The 25677-nt window shown below is 38.7% G+C and overlaps 2 protein-coding genes across 2 annotated transcripts; one reads left to right on the forward strand and one right to left on the reverse strand.

Annotated features, from left to right (window-relative positions):
- Positions 1-113: 113 nt before the first annotated feature.
- hibadhb (3-hydroxyisobutyrate dehydrogenase b) lies at positions 114-8921 on the reverse strand. The gene is made up of 8 exons (XM_053326639.1): positions 8841-8921; positions 7787-7947; positions 7585-7694; positions 7368-7489; positions 1878-2011; positions 1584-1660; positions 1313-1469; positions 114-814 (listed from the first exon to the last, which is right to left on the reverse strand). The coding sequence occupies exons 1-8, from the start codon at positions 8908-8910 to the stop codon at positions 656-658; spliced, it is 990 nt and encodes a 329-aa protein (XP_053182614.1). The 5' UTR covers positions 8911-8921; the 3' UTR covers positions 114-655.
- tax1bp1b (Tax1 (human T-cell leukemia virus type I) binding protein 1b) lies at positions 8845-25650 on the forward strand. Its single transcript, XM_053326638.1, has 19 exons — positions 8845-8945; positions 9878-9960; positions 13305-13498; positions 16615-16717; positions 17185-17375; positions 17544-17702; positions 18741-18889; positions 19096-19186; positions 19934-20119; positions 20286-20537; positions 21042-21212; positions 21610-21682; positions 22056-22174; positions 22322-22447; positions 22992-23078; positions 23638-23845; positions 23972-24126; positions 24235-24320; positions 24597-25650. The coding sequence occupies exons 3-19, from the start codon at positions 13322-13324 to the stop codon at positions 24793-24795; spliced, it is 2532 nt and encodes an 843-aa protein (XP_053182613.1). The 5' UTR covers positions 8845-8945; positions 9878-9960; positions 13305-13321; the 3' UTR covers positions 24796-25650.
- The last annotated feature ends 27 nt before the right edge of the window (positions 25651-25677 follow it).

Genomic DNA, 25677 nt, shown 5'->3' on the forward strand with positions numbered 1-25677 from the left:
TATAAATGAGCAATAACTACTGAATAAATATATTGCTTTTTACATTTATGTTAATATTTCAGCTAAGCCAACTGTGTGAATAGATGGAAAATTCATTGTTAACCAAGTTCAAGACATCACAATTAGTCTTTATTTCCTAACAGGATATGATGTGACACTCTTATCCCAAAGTAACATTTCCAAAGTCCAGAGAAATGACCCCAGTGAACAGAAAAAAAACAGCAACATACAAAAACGAACACAAACAAAAGATAAATATGTGGAGACTACACCGTGTTTGCAGCTGTTTAGCTTTGACAAACAGAGCTAATGAGTTGTCTGCTTAAAACCAAAAATTCCCACCACATTTTTTGCATTGTAAGTAGTAAAATCTGTAGAGTTGTCTTTACTCGACAGCTCTGTGTATTCGAGCTGCTTCTAAAACTGAATGGAGTGTTGAATTTTTAAAAAGGCTAGATCACACAGGAAACATGATTTCAAACAGGAGAGGAGTGCTCACATGACCTGTCACACATTGTGTTGAAGCTCTTGTGGCTTCTTGTCTTTCACAACCTTGAAAAAAACTGTCCTTGGGGCAAAATGCACCCTAACTACACTATGTTAGTCCTGTGCAGGGCCAGGCCTGGCAAGGCTTTGGACGGGGTGGAGGCTGATATTACTGGCCCTCCTCCTCACGCAAGAACTGGAATACAGAGGAGAAATCTTTAGTGGCATAACCGCGTGCACACATCATACGGTAGATCTGATGAGCCAAGGAGCCGAGAGGGACAGGAGTCTTTGTGTTGGTGGCCGTATTCTGTGCGAGGCCTAGATCCTGAAAATGAAAAGCAAACATACATTAGAGAAACCAACAAAACTGGAAATTAAACTCAAACCAAAACCACAAGTTCACACACTACAGAGAATTTTTCTTTATGTTGTAATAACATGAGCTTGACTCCCTTTTAACAGGGATGTAAAGTACTGCTGGTGTGTGACCAAAGACGTGAGACCTGAGATACAACTTCTTTTCTTTTTTTCCCTTCTCAACACTGTAAGTGGACTTATGTTACTGATGCATATGAGACCTATAAATTTGTCCCTAGTACACACATTTTTAAAAGTGTTTTTGGTCTAAAATAATTTGGGTCTACTACAAAATGTTTCATAAGTTTAAAAACTATCCTAGGCATGAAATCTTTTGTTGCTCTCCATGACGACATAAACCACAAGCAAAAGCCTAAAGTCACATTATTGTGGAAACACTAATGCTCAAACTGAAATGCAGGGACAGGAAATTAAGTCCTAAAGTGTAACAGGACATTAAACTGACCTTTGCCATCAGCTGAGTGCCAAAACCTCCCTGGTAGTTATTCCCAGAGGGGACTCCCTCCATCACACCAGGCACAGGGTTGTACGTGTCACTAGACCAGCAACGGCCTGAACTCATGTTCAGGATCTGAGCCAACAGTTTCGGATCAAGACCAAGTCTGGGAGTCAAGACAAAAAGCACATTACTTACAGAAAGTATATTGCTGTTGTGTCTATTGACATTTATTATGAGTTCCTTGTTATTTGTAACTACTGCGAGAAAAAGTGTTTACCTAATTCCCAAGTTCATTGTCTCTGATGTCCCAATCATTCCAATGGCAAGGAGCATGTTGTTACAGATTTTAGCAGCCTGTACCAAGTTAAGAGAAAAATAACATTCAAATAACCTGAACACCAGGTTATATCGTTATGTTTTAGAAATATTAAAATCTTCACTTAGCAAAAAGTTAGCCAACAAGAACACACTTAAGCACAACTACATTTACATGTGTAACTTGCGGGGTAAAAAAACAAAAAGAAACACGTCTTTATATCAATCTCAAATTCATCCTTCCTGGCAAAAATACCTGTCCAGTTCCAACTTGACCACAGTACACCACATTGGCTCCCATGCAGCTGAGAAGTTCTTTGGCTGCAGTAAATTCTTCCTCTGCTCCTCCTACCATGAAAGTCAGCTTACCTGAACTCGCAGCACCCACACCTAGGAATAGGAAGTCATGGTTACATACAATGTACCATGTGTAAGCAGGCACTTGTGATGGGTAAATAGCAAAAAAAGATGTCTCAAAGTTTCACTAGTTGAAATTAAGTGAACAAAAGGCAAATTGAGGACAATCAGATGAATTAGTGTTTTGTACCCAGACTACCATGTGGGTGCATATTGTCTCACTCATTGTCTTCACTGACAAAGCTTTCTTTGGGACACTGAAGTGCACTACAACCAGAATACTGTCAGTGAAGACAATGCTGAAGATAATGAAATAAATATCTGTTTTAATGTCAAAAGTGATCAGTTCGCTGTGAAACATCCGTTAGTAATACTTCAAACAAAATCTAACACATTTATTTTGAATTATTTTTGGACAAGTCTAAAGGATGTTTAATATGTCAGTAATTGAATTTAAGAGACCTTTGAAGCTCTGATTGTTATTTAACACTTTTACAATGTGTTTCACATAAAAGTAAGTTAGAAAAAGGAGATGTACACAAGGTTGAAAATAAATAAAAGCTTTAAAATAAAATTCTAAGAGCAGTAATAAAAATCCTAGAAAACTACAGTAATGTATGAAAAACAATCAAATGTATTCAAATGTAAAAGCGAGTAAAGTATGTCTTTAAAAACACATTTGAATGAGCACAATGAACTTGATAACTTGTTCTTGTGAGCAGTTTGGCAGCAGCATTTTGTGCCAACTGAAATTAAATATACTACAGCATACACACCTGATCTGTAAATGACTTGTTCTTTGTCCTCATTTGAAGAAAAATAAAATTAAATCAGGAACAAAAACGGAGAAACCTATGTTAAATTCTTTGGTTTCATGATTATGCCCCTTCTTTTGCATCAATTCAATGAAATACCATTTCATCATCCATCTACATACATGAAGGCCTAATACCGATAGAGAAATCAAAACTAGCATAAAGCAATAATATGGCACTCATGTAAGTCACACTAAGCCTGATAGCATCCTGCTCGACAACAAAAGAACCACAGACTCTGAACACACTGTCTGCTCATGAACAGTTTGTTTATTCTGTCTCTGTTCCAGCAGCCTGCCAGCTACTGTCAATCAAATCAGACACCCACACCCCCCTGTACCCAGCAGAGACAAAGAGCTGCATTTTAGATAAAATAAAACTGTTACCAATATATTTTTAAAAAACATGTTGACATCATGTTTGACAGAGTCCAGGAGGCAGACACTCTCTCAATGTTTAAGAGTAGGCTTAAAACTTTCCTTTTTGATAAAGCTTATAGTTAGGGCCAGCCCAGGCTTGCCTTGGACCAGCCCCTAATTATGCTGCTATAGACCTAGACTGCTGGGGGAATTCCCATGATGCAGTAGGCTGCCCTCTTCTCCTTTCCCTCTCCAGCTGTATGTGTTCCTGACACATTAATGCATGTTTACTAACTTGCCATCTTACCCAGAGTTTTGTGCTTTCACATCTCACAGGTGAATTGTATAAAAGGAGTACTCCATCAAGGTGGATAAAGGAAAAGCCTGGCTTATTTTGATAACTCTCAATTTAAGTGAGAGTTTTACTATATTACTATGGATTATATGATTCCCAGCTCAGTAAGTCCCAGTCAAGTTAGTTAACAATGTGTCAAAACAGTTGCATCCAGTGTCTTGTCACACTCACATCACTTGTGTCATGTCTGGAAATATAAGATAGAATTGTTTGAGACCTTTACAAATACACCACTTTCAGTCTTATTCATGGACCCTTTTATTTAAAAGGCCAGCATTTAAAATTTAAGTTATATTAAAGCTGTGAAAACAAATATCGATACATCTCCCATTTCTTTATCTCCAACTTTTTAATTTTCAACTTTCGATGATAAATTGAATAATCAACCCTTTTGGGCTCCTTACACAGATACAAGCCTGGTTACAGTTAATGTTGACTAAACCTGGCTAAACTGTATTAGTGGGACAACTTGGGCTTCACGTGAGTCAATGTTAATTCAAGCCAGGCTTTTTCAAGTAAGCGCAGATTTAGCGGCATTGATGAAACACCCAGCTGCTCTATGTGAAAAAGTGTCCTGAGATAACTTCTATTGTGATTTGGCGCTACATACATAAAACTGACTTGAAAGAAAGATTATTAAATATGATGTCCAATGGAAGAGTTGGTAGATATCAGCTGAATGCATTTTTAGATGAGAACTACAGATTTGGTAACCCATCACTGACAATATACCTACATTAGTTGGCGGGGGATGGGGGTCCTCTACCACAGAGCCTGCCATGTTGCACTGGAACATGCCCTTTTGTTAAAATACCAAGGTTGTCAGAAAGCAAGTTTGTGGATTTTCTCCAGTGAAGCCATTTCTCTCAATCAAGCAATTGATAAAACCTCACCGTCACATTTAACCCGTGTGTCTCACTAAGAACATTTTTGGCTTTTTTAATTTTCTTGATAATTTGGGCTGTGTTTATGCATATGGCATCAAATTCTCCAAGGCTATTCTTTTTCTTTCTCCTGGGGACAAAAATATCCCCATTGAAACCCATTAAAACCAAATTATTTGCCCACCCCCCTGCCAAAACATGACTCTTTCAGGCATTACTGTGTTCTGGGCTATCGTTTTGGAGTCTGGGCTTCAAAACCCTGTCCTGCTCCTTGTGTATTATGAAGCACAGCAGACCAGTGAAGAATGTGGTTGCATTCAAAATGCCCCTAATGTGTTGGTATGGGTGTCTGAGTGTGGTGTGTATGTGCAGATAAAAATGGAGAATTTGTATTGTCTTTAAGGTCTGCATTTATGGCATTATGTGTACATCTCTCTCTCTCTTTCACACACAACCACTTTCACTTGTGGATCTGCTCACACACACACACACACACACACACGCACACACGCACAGGCCGTCAAACTCAATAGAATATAATATGTAACACTTGAAGTGTGTTGTACATTTACTGTAAAAGTTACATTTGGTTATTGAGCTTTGAAGGTGTGTGTGTGTGTAGCCTAACACACACACCTACCTTCCTGTATGGCTCCATTCTGTGCTTGACATCATTAATGATCAACTAAGCATGCGGGTCACTCCAGCAGCGTCAGCTGTTCACATCGCAGTCAGGCCACATTTAAAAGTATAATATGAACAGCCAAGCAAAAAAATCATATTTGAGCAATAAATCGGAATTGAGCATTAAGGCCTGCAGTGTAGACGTAGCCTTAGTGTGTGCAAGATAGATAGATAGATAGATAGATAGATAGATAGATAGAGACTTAGAAATAATGCTATAAATGCAGACCTGCTCCACATACACACATTTACACACACACACACACACACACACACACACACACACATTTATTTTTCAATACACACTCGCTACACACTCCGACACCCGCTACACACTCTGACACCCATACCATTACATCCAACCACATTTTTCACTGGTCTGCTGTTCTTCATAATACAGGGTGAGCATAGCTAAATTATCTGGTGAAAAAACAAAGTAACACTTTTTTAAGTGAGGTGAAAGGGTTAAAGAGAGAACTGAAACCAGATAAGTACTTTTGTTTGGAATTAGAGGAATCACAGACAACTGCCTGATTGTATTTTGAGTAAAAAAAAAATTGTGTGAAAGGTTTGCCATTTGTTGTTCAGGAATACCTACCAGATAAAAATGTGTGGTCCCTCTCTTGTAAGTGATGTTTAAAATACAACGGTACCCAGGAGAATTACACCCCCCCCCCCCACACACACACACATATTTTTCTTCTCTATAAGAAACTGTTATTCCATAGCATTACATTACTAAGAGCAATCAACTTAAGGGGAAAAATGAAAGATGGTAGCTATCTCATCTGGTCCTTACCTGTTTTCACATGAAGGACACATGCTGACTCAATTATGTCCCCACCACCATGTGTACTTTAATGTTTAGGCTTAAACCACATGGGATTACACAGTCACAGCCATGCCACTGCACTTCATTTGATTTCTGTCTGACAACTGGAGATGTTAAAGAATGTTTAATTTAGGGGCTACAGCCTGGTGATTGACATGACATATCAAAGTATGACAAACACTTAACTCTGCACTAGTTAAACCACACACACACACACACACACACACACACACACACACACACACGAAAGCTGGACGACTTTAATCCATGTGCACTACCACAGGACGGAAGCATATAAATCATTACTAATCTGGCTGTAAAAAGGACCAACGTCAATTCAAAGAAAGTGGCTGTCTTGACGTTGACGAGGGCAAGTTCAAACAAACTGTTTCTGAGCAGACCCCCAAGAAAGTCAGAGAGGACACACTTTACAGCAACAAACATTTGTGCAGTGAGGCGCTGCTTCTTGGTGGCTGCTGCTGCTCTCGGCACTGGATTTGCAAACATAAAAAAGTGCTAAATTCTGTTTAAAGTTCAACTTGACATGAGATTTAAGTATTTAGATTTTTTCTTGTGCATTTTTTTTGTTGGAATATGCTACATATCTTATCTAAGCCTCTATAACCCAGCCTCATTGAACAGCCTGGCAGCAGTACAGCAATGTTCACTTCTCAAGTATTCAAGCGAGCTTTGACCTTCAAACCAATCAGAGAAGACCCAAGCCAGGGGTGGGAGCTTATGACTGTCAATAAGTGGAAGCACTTCTGGCCTATTACTACAACTACTACTACTCTCATACTGATGCTCCCAATTAGCTACAGCTGCTGGTAGACATCATTATGGTTTACTCACACGCTAGTTAGCTCCCAATGCCTGCATTAAACAAATCAAAGAGGTCCATTATTTCCAGGAGAAATCAATACATCAGATGCACATGAACACAAAGATGCAAGAGAAGGGCTGGGGGGAATGCAAAGGAGCAGGGAGAAGAAGGAGTGGTTCTAGAGTCTCATGCTAGTGCTAACATTACTTAGCTTTAAAGTAGTTGAGTACAGTGAATATTTCATGGCAGTCCCTTCCCCACATTGTATACAAAAAATACATATCAGAACTCCAGGTAACATGGTCAATTGTTCAATCCAGCTTCTCAATACTGTAAAATTATGTAGGGATGCTAGATTTGCTGGAACAACAATTTACTTACCAGTAAACCAAAGGTTTAATAGATATATACTTCTCAGGAAGTTTTAAAGTATAAATTCAGTTCCCATTATTTTGAATCTCAGTTTTTGCCCACCAAGTTTATATCAATGAGGCTTGATAAATTATTAACACCTCACCTCTCTAGATAGGCATACCTTAACTGAGAGTATGCCTAGCTAACTAAGAGTACGTATTTCGGGGTTCAATAGTAAATTGTATTTATAAACTATTATAATTAAAAAAAACATAAAATTCACCTCCTGACACAGGTGCATCCATAAAAACTGCTCCCATCTTCTCAGCAGCAGCAGCCATCTCTTTTGAAACAGCAGGGTCAATTGTGCTGGAGTCGATAAGTAGAGAGCCTTTCTTCACTTTTCTGTCAGGAAAGATACATAATGGTTAGTAGATACCTATGTGAAGTGATAACTATGTGAGTTTAACACGCATATATTGAGAGAAACCAAATAGTACTTTAGAATGCCGTTGGGTCCAGTGTACGCATCAACGACATTGGGACTAGAGGGAAGCATGGTGATAATGCGGTCTGCCTTGTCTGCTACCTCAGCAGGATTATCCACAATCTGAAAAAACAAAAAAAATCACAGGATAAGAAAAAAACCCTGTTTAAAATAAAATAAAATAAAAAATATGTGTGTACATTTTACTGTCTCACCTGAGCACCCAGCTCTTGCACTTCTTTGCAGGACTCCGGGAACACATCAGTGGCAATGACTGGATATCCGTGCTTCAACAAATTCTTTGCCATTGGGTTTCCCATATTGCCCAGACCAATAAACCCCACCTGTGTCTTCGAGGCCATGGACCTTGTGGAGACTACAAAACAATAGTCAAATGGGCATTCATATAGTTTTTTATTTTGTATATAATTTACATTACAGTCATTTGGAACCAGTAATGAAAAGCCTTGTTAAGATTTAATGTCTTAAAATGGCTACGAGTACTGTTCAAATGTCATGTTAATGTGTAATTAAAGTGTGATCACCTTCAGTAACAAAGTCACCTGAAGTAAAACTACCAAGCCTCTCCAATGTTTACTTAAGCATAAGCAGCTTGATAACAGACTATTCTTTCATGACACAAGCAAACTTATTTTAATGTAGGTTAAAATAAATAAGTCACAGAAATAACTTTCTCTCCTGGAGTTTATCTTTAATTTAATTTAAAAAAGACTATTGTAATCACACTTTTGAGATTTGAATGATAACACATTCATGCAAACTGAGGAAGAACTTACAAGTAAGTATGTTGAGCAGTTTTTTTTTTTTTTAAGGAAAATCATTGGATTTTCGCTCTCAGAAGCTCCTCTAACTTCTGTGTGACTGCCAGGAGCCACCTCCCATCTTTCTTTAAAGTGCACGATGACTGACATTACATAATGTGCCTTGATACAGTGGCACACAAGTGTATACGGTATTAGTTTTCACCCTTCAGCGTGTTGAACGGAACTCGGACGAAAGAACCTCGACACGCATATCAGACGGACATTTTACAGAGAAAAAACTCTTTAACCAACTGCAAAATGAACTGAAGCCCCTGCTGCAGCAGCTAAACCCAGTCTTAACAATATTACTCAAACTTCTCTTCAAACATTTTAAGCAAAATTAAATGCTCGGGTAACAAAGAACCTTTCAGCAACAAGTTGAGCTTTTCAAGTACAGTGCAGCGACGTGCACAGTGCGTACACCGTGTCAGTTTGTTCTCCTTACCAAATGCAAAGTCAACATTCTTGTGAAACCTTCCAACTAGGTACCGAGACCCTCTCAACACAGCGGCCATGCTTCTTTCCTCTTGACCTTACGTATGACGTCGAAGTACGTAACTCAATGACGGCCCCTTCATCCAATCAAATGACAGTCACGCGCAGCACGGCCTCCCAATTCAGCCAATGAGCTGTTGGGGAGGACCAGATTGATTCCATCTCAGAAAATTTGGGAAATTTCTGTTGCAGTGTGTATATTCAGGACTTTCCTTCCTTAACACTGATGCTAACGTCTGAAGCTTACTGTAAAAAGCTTTCTTTTTTCTAGAAGCTTTTCTCGAAGTTTATCTTATCCCATAGCGAACGCAGCAACACAACAGTGTAACAATGCCTCGTTGCAAAGTCCTGAGTTCAAAATGTATATGGACTTGTCGACTACTTTATGTAGGCTATATCAAGTAAAAGTACTCATAATGCACTAGTGTCATATTATATAGTTGGTTTTATCACTAAGAATTGATGTTAATGGTTAAGATTCATTTTACTGTTGTAGTTTGTCGAAATTAAGCCCATTGACCTACTTTAAGTAGTTGAATCTACATTATTAGTATGTACAATATTTTCTGTTTAAGTTGAAAGTTGAGACTCATATGTAAAATCTTACTATACAAAGTAATGAACTGGAACTGTGATATACATGATATATACAATGAATTACTTAATAATTAATATAATTAATAAATTATATAGTAAAAGAGCAAAGGAATAAAATATCTCCCCCTGAAATATATACACAATTTCAGTAGAAAAACTTAAAATTACAGCTCTTGAATACATTCCACCATTAGTTTTCCAATGAAATTTAATAATAAAGCTTAGCTTTAATGTTGTATAGAAATCCTAAATGTAGCTCTTTTATTCTTTATTACATTGTTTCTCAGTTAGTCAGAACTCTGATTGTTACATTGTTACGGTTTTTCGAACTGGTGGGATTCCCAAGCATGCCCCCCTTCCGGAAATGACGCAATGTTGTTATTATTCCAGGAAGACGGGAAAGCACTGAACTGCGTCAACGATTGTTTTCATGTTACATTTGGATTCCAGCCGCTGATGAACATGACATTTGGGTATGTTTAAAGCTCGTTATATAATTGTAGCGAATAAAACCACTGTTGATTAATGTCGCTATATTTGACGTGTGTTTTAAAGGCTATCTCGAGAGACAGCGTTGTTTACGTTAGCTAACCTTGTCCTGCTCTATTTTTCGTCGAGGACGTTGCAAACGTATTAACATAGCACTCCGTCTTTAAGTTTTCACAGCTAAATATGTTACGGTCGCTAGTTTTATACATTTCATAGAAACTAACGTCTCCAAATCTTACGGGTAACGTGTACGTGTCTCGTAAAGTATGTAGCTAACGTTAGCTTGCTAGCCGCATAGCCAGATATGATCTCTGATTTCACATTAGGCCTCGCCTCGTAGTCTGTACTTTACAGATAACAATTTCAGTTTCTAGCGAAAAGTTTAGTATATTGTGTATATAGCATTAAATATCAGATAAGGGACATTTCAAAGAATGACAATGTTCAGTGTATTACGGGTCATCGTCGAGGAAAATGTGTTGACTGTCAGAGGCCCAATCATGTCGGGCATTTTTTTATGAGCTTAGTCCCAAATAGAAGATGAAAGTCCACACTGAAGTAGCGGTCACATCAGTCATATGGTCTAATATTGTGTCACGTTTAATCAAAAGTCGGCCAGTCACGAGTATATATCTGATGTCATCAAATAAATGTATGTACAAGGTGCTGCTGTGATATTATTCAGTACTAATAGACAGCCATTAAATCCATTTGAATTTGTCTGAAAACAAATTCAAATGTTATCTAATGTTACTTCACTTAAAGCAAATGCTGAACAATTACTTTAATAATAGTGATGTCCATTTATTACAAGCCAAATTCCTAAATTATCAGGTGTAAATTGTCTCATGGATCGAATGTAAATCAAATATTCAAAACAAATCTTACCTTTTATCTTTGTTTACAAATGTATTTTCTTATTTCCCTTAAAGTTGCAGGTAAACCTTGAAGAAGCCAGCACCAGGGATAGAAAAATGTAAAAAAATTTGATGAGTTACTGTTATTACTCTCAAAACTAGTTAAATGAAAGCAATGGAAAGCTTAAAGTGCAGTAACAAAATATCTCTACTTAATCACTTCCTTACACTGTTGAGGGTTGGTTGGGTACCTCATTTAGCAAAACTGTCTCCAATTCACAATTCACAATATCCTCAATCTCAAAAGCTGTTGGGAAAAGATTCCTACTGTTATACCCAGATTTAAAAGACACATCTAGTAGCCCCCAGTAGCACACAATCAGAAACATATGTGTCATTGTTTCATTTGGTTTTCAGAGATCCGTGTCAGTTTGTAAACACAGAAAATATTGCATAATAATGTATCATTTCGTCTACATATTTATCAGGTGGTTGTTACTCATTTGTTAATTCATCTGGACCACTAAAAAGACCACTGTAATGTGTACAAACATAAAATAGGGTGTTTCAGATATCTGGATGTAATTACTATAGCTTGTCTTGTGTTTAAAGTGATAAACTATTACTTATACTGTAGAATTGGTTGTTAAGGTAAGTTGCGTAGGTTTATCACTGAGAAAGAACTGTTTTACTTCCTGTTTGCAAACTTGGACATTTTCTGACTTTAAATCATGACAAGGACTCATCAACACCATGAGTCAGTTTGCCCTTTGGAGACTCGTTCTTTCAGTCATGTTATGGGTTGGGACACAGTTTGCATGTGTTTTAGACATGTCATCCGCTCTTGTTGATAGAGCTAAAAAAAACTTGAATCCCAAAAAAATGGCATGCTTAACATGTTAAATGCACAACATGTAATTTCTGCTGCTAGAGGCCTCTCAATCAAAATAATAACAAAAGATATAGTTCGATGACGTTGTGAAGTAGCGTGGAATCATGGGAGTTGTCTTCATTGTTGAACATCCGCCATTGCAGTCAGGTTCTACCAGTTAGGATTCCTTTAGTCTTCATAGTTTTTTACCAGGAGCTGAATCATCCGCAGAGATCTCCTCCTCTCCAAAGCAAATGTACAGAAGGATTAAAACTGATAAAACACTCAATAAACCAGTTTAACATTAAAAATCAGTATTTCTCCCTCGGCTGTTCAGTGGACAGCCCTCAACTTGTTTCTCAGATAACTCAAGATCCTGATGCTTGGTGACTAGAATCCTTCATCTGGTTCAAATATTTAGTTAAAAACAACCAAGATCTAAAAAGCTTATCTTAAAAAATGTGGCTTATACCAAAATTAATTTATGAGAGAGTTACGACACTTATGTATTTTATTGTACTCTTTGGTAGACTCCATTGTGGCACCGACAGGCAACCACATGAAACAGACCATCACCTTAATTATAATTACTATTAGGTATAGTTGTTTTAGACATTTAATGTGGAATAGTTACATATTATATTTGCAAATATGACAATGCTACTCTGTTCTTCCCCCCTCTACTGCCCAGTCATCCGGTTATGTCTGTCTTATTGTATGTATTGTATGTTGTATATGTACTGACGGGGTGATTGTTGTAATTTCGCTGTACTTCTGTATAGTGACTATAAAGTTTCTACTACTACTACTACTACTACTACATTTGCTGAACACATTTATTCACACTAATTCAAGCTAACAGTGGTGTTATGATATGTTGTCCATGAGCTGTTCTGTCATTGCAAGTTATGCACATTTAAACAGAGGGAAACATTACATACACAAATACCATATGACACTGTTGATGTTTTTGTGTAATTTAAGATGGAAATATCAATGCACTGAAAATATAGAATTAACTTCTCAATATGAGACTGAACTGAACAACAGTCCTTGTAATGAACTATTCGATGTGATCATATCTGATTATAAGTGGCCTTTCTCTCTTCTTTTGTAAGAAGTTAAGTTAAGTTAAGTCTTCTTCAGTACGTGTGTGTTCACACTCACATACAAGTTCACATATAATCACACACCAAAACACACATCCTCATTACATCATTTTATGTACTTCATTTTTTTTCTAGATTTATGCTGCTTCTTTATGTATGCTTTTTGATCCTATGGTTGCTTATTTGCTTATTTTTGTGGATTACATGACTTTTGCATTTGCTCCTTTCTGTGCCTCTAGGGGTTAAACGTTAAATTGTATTTCACTGGCAAAGTTATAGAGGTTTGGTTTAAATATACAGTTAATAATAGGATAACTAATGACAATGTAATTGTAGTCTCACTTGTCTCTTAAAATAGCCAGTTTGGGTCAAGCATTGAACATAGAATTGCTTCCTCAGTCATTCTCAATTATCATGAAGAGTGGTATTTTAGTTTTTTCTGTGGTTACATTTTTTCTCTAATATTTTGTTTCTTTTCTCTTCCTATGCAGCCAGTGCTGAATGATTGATGGCACTGTTTCTGGACAGGACTTCATTAGGCAACAACATGGACACATCAAACTTCGCCCACGTCATCTTCCAGAATGTAGGGAAGAGTTACCTGCCCCATGCTGCACTGGAGTGTCATTATACCCTGACGCAGTTCATTAAACCACATCCAAAGGACTGGGTTGGCATATTCAAGGTGAATAATCCTATCCAATGTATTATAAAAGCCACTGAGGAAAATGCGAGGTATTAATGAATGTCAGTAGTAGGAGTAGTAGTAGTAAGTTTGTATTATCTATAAAGTAGATAATATTGTGTATGATATATTGCAAAGTAAGTCTCTGACATACCATATGGAGCTTTTTGACCCCACCATACCACACACTAGAGTGTCCCACATGGATCTAGTTATAGGAGGACATTAAATCCAATACAGTGGCAGTCATTTATTTTAGTCTGATCTGTAGTGAAAACTAGATGTAGGCAGAAGCATATGGCTTCAGGCTTCTCCAGACCAACATGCTTTTTACTTCCCAGGGATGAGTTGGAAGCTGTGAATAAATCAGACCATATCAGGAAAATCAAACTAATGTGCTTCTAGTGATGAATGATTCTCTGTCGTTATTAAAGAGGACAGCTAGGTTAAACTTTTGAGAGAAATCCATTGTCTGGCTGTAGTGACAATGTATTTCTACCTTTTTAATGTATTTACAACTATATAGTGTATATATGATATATATGTTGGTATAATGCAGCCCAATACAACAACACTAAATAAGGTCTCAACATGTATCATGTTGTTTAATACAGGGCTCTTGTGTGTTAACAACCATTAAATTAATATTCAAATAAGATTGTATAACTGTTGTACAGAGTAAGATGAGTCTAAAGTGCAAGCACACACTTTATGACTGCACATTTTTTCATTGAGTGGAAGTCAGAGTATAGGCTTGTATCACTTCTACATGCATACTGTAATGCCACTAACCTAGCCAAGACATTCTTTTAGGAATTTTGCCAACAATGCAGAAAATGAAATTGCTGATGCCTTTGCGACATTAATTAAATCCTTACATTTATTTGGTGTCTGGAAAAAATAATACCTAGGAAACAGAAACAGTGTCTGTGGTATACATGATACTTTTGTGGATTTCTAAAATGTGCACAGAGGTTTTTGCACGGTCTCACTGAGAAATTAGGTCACGTTAGGCTACTGGAGGTAGATCGGGTAATGTCTGGAGGCTGGTGAAAGACTGGATTCAGCACTCTTGTTGTAGCTGGATACCACCCCACATTGTGTTTAGCCTTAAGGTAGGCACCAACTGGCAGTATAGATCTTAAAATGACTAATTTCTCTATCCTCTAAAACAGAGCTGAGATGGAAAAGTCTTGAGTACAGGATCATAAATCGTGTAAATGTCCGGGCAGCGCCGACAGATGAGACGATTGGTGCCAAGTTCTCGTGTTTGCATGCTTAGTGATACCTGGATACACTGCACATCAGTGTTAGCTTCTTAACTCACATTGAGTTGCTACTGGCTCCCAGTCAAGGAGAGTGGATTCTTATTCTACTGCTTGTGATCTGAGTATAGTGCATGTTTCAGATCTGCTTTGTTAAATGGCTCAGGCCAGACTATAAAATATCATATGGTTCAGTCATGTCAGCACACATCAGTTAGTTGGTTGAAAGAATTATAAGGCTGAAGAATTCTTACTAAATTGAAAAGGAATTATCTTTAATGAATGCTTTAACATGTCAACCTAACATAAATTACAAATGTTTAAATTATACACTTTTACCTGGCAAGTCAAACAAAAACCAAATATGCTACTGATGATAAATCGATGGGCGACAGGTTCTCGCTCTTGTCACGTGGATATTTGCAGCATTTGGCCCTTTGATGTTGGAACATTTACCATACTGCACGATGCGAGCTGGTCTAGGGTTCACACAGGAATGTTGTTGGAACAGGTTGTTAGAGTGGCCTAGGAGAAAGCAGGCACAGCTTTATAATTAACCTGTCTTCAAGCACAACCTCACTGTATGATTCATGAACAACTCGCTCCTGAATTTATTCAGCCTGACTGGCACATGGACAATACATTACCTCCTGCCGCAACATTGCCACCGGCTTCTGTCAGCTTTCTGTAAAGTATGGCTTTGTTGGAATGCTGTTGAAATTTCATGTTTAAGCTAAATACATGTCGCTCTATGATAATCCTGTAACTGCTTGTATGGTTTCAGAGATTTTAGCCTTGCAGTGTGGCCTGTATCCACAGTGCAGTTTTTTTTAATGGCAGCTCTACACCATCTCTACCTCCTCTCCTCCTTTTTATACACATTGTAGGCCAGTCTGCTGTAAGTGAAAGAGTTCCTCAGAGTTTTCACCCACCACCTCTGCAGCTCTAATGAGTGGACTGGTGAAGGCCAGCCTTCAGTAATGACACTCACTAACTAGGTGCATGTTTTAATTGCTTCCTGTTCTTTACTGCTGGAGGCTGGAACTGCACTGGTAACAATTGGGGGTTTTGGAGCACCAGGGCCTTCTATCTCTGGCTCTGACAAACACTCGCAGTATTGAAGCTGTAGGCTGTTTCTACATAGGCAGAAAGTAAACTGCCCATATAGTGAAAAAACACCTGCCTCAAAAGCAATTCTGTATTAAAAATAATAATAATTTGTAGGTTTTTTAAAGTTGCATCACAGCTTAAAGTTAGTTTTTTGTCAGAATGCTGTTGATTTAGTCTGACCTGACTGGGTTCGTTGTGGATGCATCTGTGTGCTTGAGTGTGCACACCGAAAACCAGCCAGCTCAACGTGACTCTGATTTTGTTTGACAGTTTTATGGCACCAGGCTAAAGTCATGGATGTATTTTCTGCCCCCCTCCCCATCAGCCATCACTTAACAACACATAAAATACGTATAATTACATTTTGGTTTTCATTTTCAAGTCGCCTATGTGTAAAATTTTCACCTATTTTCCTCTTCCTGTTAGAAGTGAGTTGTAGCGACATTTCCAAGGTTAGGCTTGTTCATGACGTGGGATGGGTGACATGTAAATGGTGACCAGGAGTTGGAGTCGTTCATAGAAATGAGTTTTTTTCTTTGGAAAAAAGTTGGCATGTTCTTACTCTATCATACTGACATATATTTAACGCGCTATGATTACTGTAATAAACAAGTTTGAGATATTCTGGAAGTGGCCCTTTGTGGATTCAAGGAAGTCTCCCTGTTAATCCTCCATTGTTATTATCCTACACTGATGTGGTGAGAGCGTCTGGTTGAATGGATTCCCCACAATGTCTCACAGGTTGGTTGGAGCACAGCGAGGGACTATTACACATTCTTGTGGTCACCTCTCCCCGACAGCTATGTGGAAGGCACCGCAGTCAACAGAACAGTGGTCTTTCAGGGTAAGATCATACCATAGTTTTATATAACTTTGACACCTTTTAATAACCACATGCCACAGGGCCACTCTGATGATTGTTAAAAATCCATGAATAGAGTTAAATGAGAAACTTTCCACTCACATCTCTGTTCAGGTGTTAATGACATTTCAGTTTATGTGTGTTTTTATATCTTTTTTTAGTACTTTATTAAAAAAGTAATGGAAAGTGACAAAAAGGGAGAGATACACATTCTATTTCCTTTTTAGATTTAAAACCCCACAGTATCACAAATTGTTAGTGTTCCCAAGCTCACTTAAACACTACAGCACAACATTTGTGTTGTAATTTGTACCTGAACTAAGTACACAAGTGTGGAGTTAAAGTTAATCTTAGTACACAAGTCTGTTTTTATAATTATGGATGAATATCTTCACCCTCACTCCTCTGTGCTACTATTACTGAGCTCACTGGTTGTCGTTCTTCCTCAGGATATTATGTACCCAATGATGACGGCGAGTTCTACCAGTTCTGCTATGTGACCCACAAAGGAGAGATCCGTGGAGCCAGCACTCCGTTCCTGTTTCGTGCCAGCAGCCCTTCAGAGGATGAGCTGCTGACTGTGGAGGATGAATGTAACTCTGACATCCTGGTGGTCACCACCAAGGCCAGCTTCCTTGAGGTATAGTAAAGATCTAACAGTGCTAATTTAACCTCTAAGCTCAAATAGTTTGACAAGGACACGATGCACAGCTTTGAAGAATATATTTTATTTGAGCATGTTGGTTTACTTTGTTAGTAAAGTATTAAGTGGCTTAAAACAGCTTGAATTATTTTTCTTTCTCTGCAGCAAAAGGTGGAAGAAGCACAGAGAGAGAAAGATGAGCTGATCACAAACATGGCTCTCCTGCAGCAAGAGAAAGAGCAGCTGGAAGCAGAGAAGGAGAGCTTGCAGAAGGAGTGTGAGCAAGAAAAGGAGACCTGCGCCCAACTGAAAAGGGAGAACCAAGTAAGCTGAGAATGAACTGAGTCAGCTTTTAAAGATGGTAGTGGCAGCAGTAAGGAGGGGAAAATCATGTTTGTTGCTCCTTTACTGACTTAAACAAATGACCATTTTAGTTTTAGTTTAGTTTTAATTGGTTCTTAATTGAACAACACTTCTATGATTATTTCTCTTTTCTAGATCTTGTAGTTCCTCCAAAGCCTTTTTTGGCCAAACAGTCTTTTAGCACCCCCTAGCGAAGGACTGCGAATATGCAAAGCTATCCAATCTTGCGATCCACTAAGGGAATAAATCAGTCTCTGACAGATATGAATGTCTGTATTATCAAAGTTGTAATTCAGTTTTTATGGCATAACATTAAGTCTTAAAAGCAGTGTCAGTAATAATTCATTTTGCTGTCCTTTGCCATAAATCTGATGGTTTTAAAACAGCTTTCAGATGAAAACATGATTACAGATTTTGTGGCTGTTAATTTTATGGTTATACTTTTTATATGTTTTTTTATGTGGTGTGAATATAAAGATTCCAAAATTCTGTCTATAAACAAACTGTAAAAAAAAAAATGTTCCTTTTGCTTTTTTTATGTAATCTTTAACCCTCATCCACCAACAGATTTAACATACAACATGTAAAGAAGAAGTACTTATTAAAACAGAAACAGGAAACAATGATATGAAGTCATAAAGAACAAACTGATTCACCAAGTCATGAACATTGTAATTATAGAATAAAGCACCTGTGAGATATGACAAAAAGTATACCTCTGGGGTCTTCAGGGACCGCAGTCAGTAGGATTAAAGTTATAGTTTGAGAACATTGCATCGGTGCATAATGTTCATTTTTATTTAGACAGTTTCAGGCACACGGCTAATACATCCAGACCTCTAGAGCTCTTGGCACATATTTTGATGTAATTATATTTATTAGATACGGTTTTGATATCAGATTTTAAAAAGTAAAGATAAAAAGGATAAAAAAACAACACTGTCAATTTTTAAAGTTTTACTCTTCTGGTTCCCAACAGTATATTTTATTGTCTTCCAGGAGGTGCAGAATTCTGCCCAGGCCTTGCAAGAGGAGAAAGAGGAAGTTAAGAGGAGGCTGGAGGAGGCCACAGCCAGGGTGTTGCAGCTGGAAGAAGACCTGATTGGGGTCACCCAGAAGGGTCTACAAAAGGAAACTGAGCTGGACAGGTGAGTTCAGGATTTGAGGATTGGTTGCAAATTCATTTGCTGCTCATGCTTTTGTGCACAGTGATGTATGTGTCAACTTGGTTACTTTAGGCTGTGTAGTAATAAGCAGGGGGAACTTATCAATTATACCAAATATTGGATGTTTTTAAAAATAATGTAAAGGGTGATATAATATTACTAACATTTTTTTTTGACCTGTTCCTTAGTCTGAAGGATAGAGTGAAGAAACTTACAGCAGAGAAAGAGGCACTTGAATCTCATCTCAAGAATGAGAAGGATGAGAAGGAACTCTACAAGGTAAAGTATTGGCAGTATGAACTCATTTCTTGTATTTGTTTACTTTAAAAGAGTGATATTCTGATAATGTGTCTCCTGTTAATCTTCAAAAGTATTGTGACTTCAAGGTTCAGGTCTGTAGCCATACGGAACCTGATCATTTACTCATTGGGCCTGGTTGTCAGTGTGGGCGGTAATGACGTTAGCAGTGGTTCGGTTGAATTTTATATTTAGTGACCGCTTTACAATGTGTGCAATTTACAACATTTTTATGATAGATTCCCCTAAATTGGAGGTCCAGTTAATTGATATTCCCTGTTTTTAGCTTTTTGCTTTTTACTTCTGTGATTTTTTTGGATACTTTAGCCCAAACGCTTAGTCTAAACAGGGCATGCCTTTTTCTGTCTTTCTCTGGTCTGTCTGGTGTTTCTGTCTCTTTGTTGTGGTGGTACTGCACAGGAACTGGGAGTGCCACACACTATACTGTCGCCACGGAAATTGCGTCAAAAACCTAATTTAACTTGTACCATAACACTAGGGCTGTTGCACGAGGAAAACTTTATGGACCTATCTCAATCTCTGCTTTGTAATTGAGGTCATGCAACATTTATTTTAATAGTCATATGCTCGTTGGTACATGAACATGATTGGTGTTGAATGAAGCAAAAGATTACAGGTCTATGTTTTGAAACTTTCTTGTGTTTTATAACTTTTTCTTCATGTGTGTGTGTGGCCATGTGTTTGCATCTGTGTGTGTGTGTACACTAGATTCACCTGAAAAACCGAGAGTTGGAGAACACCAAATTGAGTGCAGAGCTGCAGATGCTGAAGTCTGTGGATGTGAATAAGGAAAACACCATTGCTCAGTTTAAAGAGGAGGTGGGACGCCTGCAGGCATGCCTCGCTGAGAAGGAGAAACAGTACAGAGAGATCTTGGCCAAAGTTTCCCCCCTGGTACAAACACTTTGTTTTAATTCTTAAGAGTAACAACACCTAGACACATTTGTTATATACAGTATTGAATATGATTCATTCTTAGATTAAATAATTATAAGAACATAGGAAAATCCTAGCCTGGTGGAAATTGAACCTTCATCTAAAAGGTGTTTATTTCTGGCAGGGAGATATGAAGGCCCTGAAGGAGCAACTGCGACAGAAGGAGGAGCAGCTCCAGGCTAACCAGCAGCACTCCGCCTTACTGGCTGCTGAGTTGCGAGATGCCTCTAGTACCCGCGACCGCACCATGTCTGAACTGTATCACATGAAGCTGGAGGTCGATGCCCTCCGGCAGGCCAAGGCTGAAGCTCATGCCCAATGTGTCCGCCTGGAGTGCCTGGTAGAGCAGATGAACGCAGAGGCCAAGCAGGAAGCTGTAAGGATTATGATAAACCTGCAAGTCAGGATCATATTAACCGTATATTAAACATTATCTTATTATTGTACATGTTTAATGTCGCGGTAGGCAGGGGTAGGTCACGTGCAAGTCTGGAAAACCTTTAGTATCTTTTAGTATGGACCAGAGTATTAATACACAAATAGGTAAAAAACAGCCGAATTCAAAGTTTTGATACTTTTGTCCATAAGTACGATGAAAGTATGTATAAAGTATTATATTTCAAATAATAATAACCCTAACCCCAAACCCAAAAAACAGATCCACAGCTGTTTTTTACTGATGGCATGCATATGACAAGTCAACCAAACTTTTACTAAGGAATCATTTGGGGGCACCTGTTTTGAAAGCTAACACATATGATAAAGACTAATATACTTTGTAGATGAATCACTCATAATCACAAGGGAACTTACTGGTACCAATGATTATATTTCTGTATTTACTGTGTTTGCTGTCTCTTTTCCGACTCGATGTTACCAGGCCAAAGGAGAGGAAGAGGCTGCTGCAGACCCAGCTGTTTTAGCAGAGCTGCAGAGGGAAGTGGAGGACCTGAAGCTGCGTCTGCACATGGCTGCAGAACACTATAAGGAAAAATACAAGGAATGTCAGCGACTGCAAAAACAAGTGCTTAAGCTCTCTGAACAGCATGGGGTAGGTCCCACATGATACCGGCAGACGTACTACAGTACATACATGCCCCCCGACAAGTGAAAGAACAGAACTTGATAGATAAATACACTGCAGTGCGGATGTTTTGAGAAGAATTAATAGCAAAGCAGACTTGGATAAATACATCTTTATCATCGTACAGTACTATGTGACATTTACACATGCACAGTTTAATGTCTCTATGTAAAATTAATACACAAATTTAATATAATACACAAAATCTCAGTTGCTTATTTTTTTGATGTCATTTGTTATGTCATTTTTGCTGTCTACACATCCAGCTCAGGCTTGCAGGAATTTCCAGTTTCTTTCACTGCCCTTTTTATTATTATTACATTTAGTCAATATCCAAATCAATTTGATTTCTTCCTGTCTGTAGGATCAGAAGAGAAGCTCATCACAAGAGACTACCACAGTACCTGCATCTGTGAGTCCAGACACATCTGTGCCAGGTACTTATGTCTAATTATACTACATTTTAATTTATGGGGTCAATAATTGCCTTTAAATCTAAATGTAGTTTCTTTGATATTTGCCTTGCCTTTGCCTTGTATTTCCTCTGAAATCAGTCGGTCAGGGGTTTAAGTAGGGACTCTGAACTTCTGATATATTGGAATGGAGTTGGGTTATAAAGACATGATACATGTCAATATGATTTCAGTGTTGTTTTTCGATAGTGTTTATACTGTAAACAAGTAATTTAGATGAATTGCTTCAGTAGTTTTGATGATCAAAAGATGAACTGAAATTAAAAAAATATATATTTATACACTTTGTTGCTTTGCCTCAGGAAAACTGTCTGACTTGCCTTCACTATCTTCACAGGGAGTCCAGGTTCTGTAGATCCCATGCTGGAAGCCATCATCCAGGAGAAGCTCAAAGGCATCAGCAGAGAGGCGTCCGACAGGAACGACAAATACAGGAAATGCAAGCAGATGCTGATGGTAAGAACTGTATTTTTTTTGCATCCCCAGATGAGATCCTGACACCCTGTCGTGAAGCATTTATGTGGTATGAAGGTGTGATGTGTGCTCTCTGCATTGTGAGATAGAGGAATCTGATGAAAAGAGGTTTGGTTGATGGCCCTTTAGGAGGAGAAGGAGCGTAGCTGCATGTTTGCTGATGAGCTGGCCAAGATGGAGCTGAAATTTAAGGAGCAACTGAAGACCAATGAGAACCTGAAGCTGCAATTTGCATCAGAGGAAGACCGCTGCAAGGTCGGTTTAACTTACAAACAGTCAAGAGCACAGACACTTAGCACAGCACTCAGACTGCCTTTGGACACTTCTGTGTTTTTAACCACTGTGTAAGGCTGGTCTAGCTCAGGAATCAAGCCTTTGATGATATCTCTCCCCTTGAACACAGTCCTCTCTGACAGTGTTGTTTATGAGCAGGCCTATCTGTGAGACGACATTTTACTGCTGTTTATGTCAGGCTCTGGAGACAAGCTAAGCCCGGCTCAGAGGAGTCTTCTCCAGTTGCCTGGCTAATGCTGTGCTTGGCTCAGGTCAGGCGGATATTTGTTTAGTGTCTCAGAGGAATTCAAACAGGTTGTTTTGCTTTGAGCGGTATTGTACATAAATCAGTCTTCAGCAAAGGGAAGGCTTTTATGACTGAGATCAATTAATGTCATTCACTGAAGTCTGTGAGTATTTCATCAATGTATTTTTCAGTCAGCAGCACATGTCAGATGATTGATAATAGAAAGCATGTCTTCATTCCTCTCTTTTTTTGTTTGTCCCCTTTTTAAAAAAAATCCAGAGCCAGATAGCAGAGAAGGGACGGGAGCTGAAGGAACTGAAGGACACACTAGCACTTGTTGTGAAAGAGAAGGAAAAACTGGAGGGGGTTAGTGACAGCTTTCATTTTCTCTTTTATAGACTTCTTCCACCCAGAAAATTCCCAGAAAAGTGCCATTCCCCTGCCATTTTCCCTCTCCCAATCTGGTCTGTGTTTAATATGCCTCTCTAATTGTAGAAGCAAAGTAAATGAGTTCTTGTTTTCCATTCCATTACTTTGGACCACAGCAAGGTCCTCACTGACCTAAAATATTGCTCCGAGGTAATGCTGTTACAGCTAAGAGGAGCAGAATGACCCAATTTGAGGTTTAGACTGTAAATTAAACTGGCGTCTGCAACTAACATCAATAAAACACAGAGTCCTGTTCCCTTTGAAAATGAGAAGTTTCTTTTTTAATGAAGGTGCTAATTAAACTGTGTGAGCAAGAGAAAAAGCAAGAAGTCACAACTCAGGAGCTGCTGATTATAAGCAGTGATGCATTGCTGGGAGAAACAGATATGTGGAGCTCCTTACTAAATACATTGATGCCCATGGTGGCGTGGCATTTCATTTTTTGCCTCTGGTGTTTGCTGTGAAAATAGCTTGAATTCTGCTGTTTCTTCCCCAGGAGCTTCAGAAGGGCAGCGCCAACAGCAACAAGAAGGGGGATCAGGGGGCCAGTGAGAAAACCAGTATGGAGAGTATCCAGTCCAGTGTGCCTTTATTCCTGCAGTACCCTGTCCCTTACACCCAGGATGCTCCCACCCCTCTGCTAGTCTCTCAGAGCCCCAGCAAGCTGCATTTTGGGAACCCTTACTCCATGTCAGACTCAAAAGGTTGGTTTTTATTTTCTGAAAATAACAAGTAATCTGTCGTTTGCTGTTCAGACACGGTTTCAGAATGCGGTAACAATTGTAGAAGTTATTGGCTTTTGTTTACAATAGCTATGTCTCTCCCTGCAGATGAGGCAGATGAGGAGTTCTCAGATGACCAGCTGCTTAGACTCCCCCCTGTGGGACCGCCCTCTTGGGACAGCAATGTGGTGTGTATTCAACCCACCCGCAATCACAGCCGGCCAGAGGGCCCCGAGGAGTCAGAGGAAAAGCAAAACAACAACGTAAGCCTCACTCCCAGAACCAGTGTGCAGTTACATACTTAAGAACCCACTTTTTTGTCTTGGAGTTTGTAGATTTAAAAAAAAATTCTCTTCATCTTCCTTTTCAAGGGCAATACCAATGAACAGACCACAACAACTGAAACCCACAGCCCACTTGTGAACGATGGACAGACTGCCTTTTGCTTTGATCCCAGGTAACAGACCCTCACATGCCTCAACTCTCTCATAGATGCTGTCCAAGTTTTGCTGACCCTACAGTTTCTAAACCTGTGCATTGTAACATGTGTAAAGTGTTTGTTCTGCTGCACGGCTCCCCTTTGTCAGTATTAGTCGAGCAGCAGGCCACCCACGTCGCAACCACACAGATGCTCTTTATTAGCTTGTGCTCCTGGTTTGCCCACATCATCACTTGACTGCTTATTAACATTTTCTCTCTCTCTCTCTTATCCTGTCTACCCTCCCATGTGCAGCATGGACATGAAACGATGTCCACTGTGTGAGGTCATCTTCCCACCCAACTATGACCAGAGCAAGTTCGAGGAGCACGTGGAGAGTCACTGGAAAATCTGCCCCATGTGCAGCGAGCAGTTCCCCCTGGACTGCGACCAGAAGGTGTTCGAGAATCATGTGCTCACCCACTTCGACGGCCACACACTCAACTTCGACTAGAGAAGTGAAGTGATGAATCAGCACATACAGTCTGCCTACTTCCTGTCTCCACCGAAAAAAATCACTCTGCACTGTTTTCTGCATGTAATGGTGTGAAGATCCACTCTTTAGGACTAAACCGACTTTCGCTTTGTTACTTCAACTTAGAGAAACACTTTGAAGTGATGTGACATTTTAAAATGGCATTGTAATTCTGTGTTAATCACAGAGCTACCGAATCTGTTTGCAAATCAGAACTTTTTTTAATAGATGAAAGATCAGTTTGGTTTTGAATAATAATTTAGGGGGATAAGACTGTTGTACGTGCATACACCGACTTAAAATTGACTCGGTTCTCACAGATCTGTTCGACTACAGGAAGTAACGAATCAGGGAAAGAAATAAGTGTTTACCAAACTTACATTTGACCCCTACAACCAAATGCTTCCCCCTACACATCACTGTACAAGTCATCTGCTCATCCTTTATAGACAGCAGCGTTGGTGCACTATATGCAGTCAGGGAGAAATCTTGTGTGATTACATCAAGACATGATTATACAGAATATCATCAGATCATCTATTTTAGAATAATTAAAGCCAATGATATTGTGAAAACCTTGATACTTTGTGTATGATATAGATTTGTTTTCTGTTAGGTTTCCATTGTTTTGACTTTGATTATTTAGTTGGGATATCGTGTCAGGACCCTTAAAATCTTCATATCATCGTCTAATGCATGCATGCTCCGCTTCTGTTCAATTTCCCTCTTTTGTTCCTTGCTTTTACAATAAGTTATTTTATTCATAGACATGTTTCATTTGTTAAGTGAGTTTCATGTACCTAATATTAACTAATAAAGTCTGTTTGAAACTGATTTGTGTCCAAACACAGTTAATAAGAC

Source organism: Scomber japonicus, chromosome 10 (genome assembly GCF_027409825.1).
Source record: "Scomber japonicus isolate fScoJap1 chromosome 10, fScoJap1.pri, whole genome shotgun sequence".
Classification (NCBI taxonomy): domain Eukaryota; kingdom Metazoa; phylum Chordata; class Actinopteri; order Scombriformes; family Scombridae; genus Scomber; species Scomber japonicus.